This window comes from Bubalus bubalis, chromosome X, assembly GCF_019923935.1.
Source record: "Bubalus bubalis isolate 160015118507 breed Murrah chromosome X, NDDB_SH_1, whole genome shotgun sequence".
In the NCBI taxonomy this organism is placed as follows: domain Eukaryota; kingdom Metazoa; phylum Chordata; class Mammalia; order Artiodactyla; family Bovidae; genus Bubalus; species Bubalus bubalis.
Genome location: NC_059181.1, coordinates 96,664,253 through 96,665,842, shown reverse-complemented (window position 1 = coordinate 96,665,842; position 1,590 = coordinate 96,664,253). Strand labels below are relative to the sequence as shown.

At 42.2% G+C, this 1,590-nt stretch overlaps 1 protein-coding gene across 1 annotated transcript; it reads left to right on the top strand.

Annotated features, from left to right (window-relative positions):
* Positions 1–890: 890 nt before the first annotated feature.
* Positions 891–1,187, top strand: LOC102415541 (60S ribosomal protein L35-like). Its single transcript, XM_044936497.1, has one exon. The coding sequence runs from the start codon at positions 891–893 to the stop codon at positions 1,185–1,187; it is 297 nt and encodes a 98-aa protein (XP_044792432.1).
* The last annotated feature ends 403 nt before the right edge of the window (positions 1,188–1,590 follow it).

The following is a 1,590-nucleotide window of genomic DNA, read 5'->3' as shown; positions in this document are numbered from 1 at the left end:
TCCCAGCATCAGGATCTTTTCCAATGAGTCGGCTCTTCGCATCAGATGACCAAACTATTGGAGCTTCAGCTTCAGCATCAGTCCTTCCAATGAATATTCAGGATTGATTTCTTTTAGGATTGACTGTTTTATCTCTTTGCAGCCCAAGGGCTCTCAAGAGTCTTCTCCAATACCACAGTTCGAAAGCATCAATTTTTCAGTGCTCAGGCTTCTTTACGATCTAGCTCTCACATCCATACATGACTACTGGAAAAACTATAGCTTTGACTAGATGGACCTTTGTTGGCAGAGTGATGTCTCTGCTTTTTAATATGCTGTCTAGGTTGGCCATAGCTTTTCTTCCAAGGAACAAGGTTCCACATTCAGTTGACATTGTCACTTTCTTCAGTTCATCAGTTTTGCCACCCTCTCTCCAACCAAATAAATAAATATACAAACCCATCTTGAACACTACATAGAAAGAAGGTAGGCTCTGAGAGATGAAGAGCACTTTGATCTGCAGAAATGTTGCATGTGGTGGTTGTGGTGGTGTGTGTGGATGTACATATGACAGTACATGCATGCTAAGTCACTTCTTTTGTGTCTGACTCTTTGTGACCCCCATGGACTGTAGCCTGCCAGGCTCCTCTGTCCATTGGATTCTCCAGGCAAGAATACTGGAGTGGATTGCCATGCTCTTCTCCAGGGGATCTTCCCAACCTAGGGATAGAACCTGCATCTCTTATGTCTCCTGCACTGGCAAGTGGCTTCTTTACCACTAGAGCCACCTGGGATCCCACTTGTGCCAGAGGGGAGTGCCAATAAGAAATGAAAAAAATCCCTCAGTGTAGGCAATGGCAGCAGCTTGTGCAGCCATGGCCAAGTTTAAGGCTTGAGATCTTCCTGGCAAGATGGAGCTGCTGAAACAACTGGGTGGCCTGAAAGTGGCACTGCCCAGGCTAGGCATCATCAAAATGACAAGTAGTGTGTCATCCAAGCCCTCCAAGGTCCTAGGTGTTTGTAAATTCATTTCCCGACTTCTCACTGTTGTTAATCAGACTCAAAAAGAGAACCTCAGGAAGTACAAGCCCCTGCAGCCCAAGAAAGCACATACTGCAGGTTCAACAAGCATGAGGAGAGTTGAAGAACAAGAAATAGCAGCAGGAGAAACAGTTGTTCCACTGCTGAAGTTCATGGTCAAGGCCTGAGCATCACAGAGTCAGTAAAACATAAACAAACTGGCAAAAAATAAAAAAGAGAGGGACTAAAAAAAAAAAAAAAGTGAAATGGCATAGGAAATAAGGACAGAAAAGTTGTAGTTATTTTATTTGCTACAGTTCCTATGCTATCCAATCTAGAGATTTCCTTGAAGAGATTCCATGTTTTCCATCAGTGCTATGTAAAGGAAAGGGTTCAATAAACTGAATATCAAAGCAAGACAGTTCTTTTTTTCCAACCCCAAAGAGAAGGATTTAGGTCCTTGCTCTGCTCGGAAAGAAAGAATGTATTTCCCAATATGTAACAAGTTATGTAAATCTTAATGAAACTTAAAATATCAGTTGAATACTGGTGATAGTGTTCCTTTAAAAATATTCTTGTGGAATCACAAAG

Excerpts from the sequence above, each read along its gene's own strand:
- LOC102415541 (XM_044936497.1), top strand. The coding sequence starts at position 891 with ATGGAGCTGCTGAAACAACTGGGTGGCCTGAAAGTGGCACTGCCCAGG.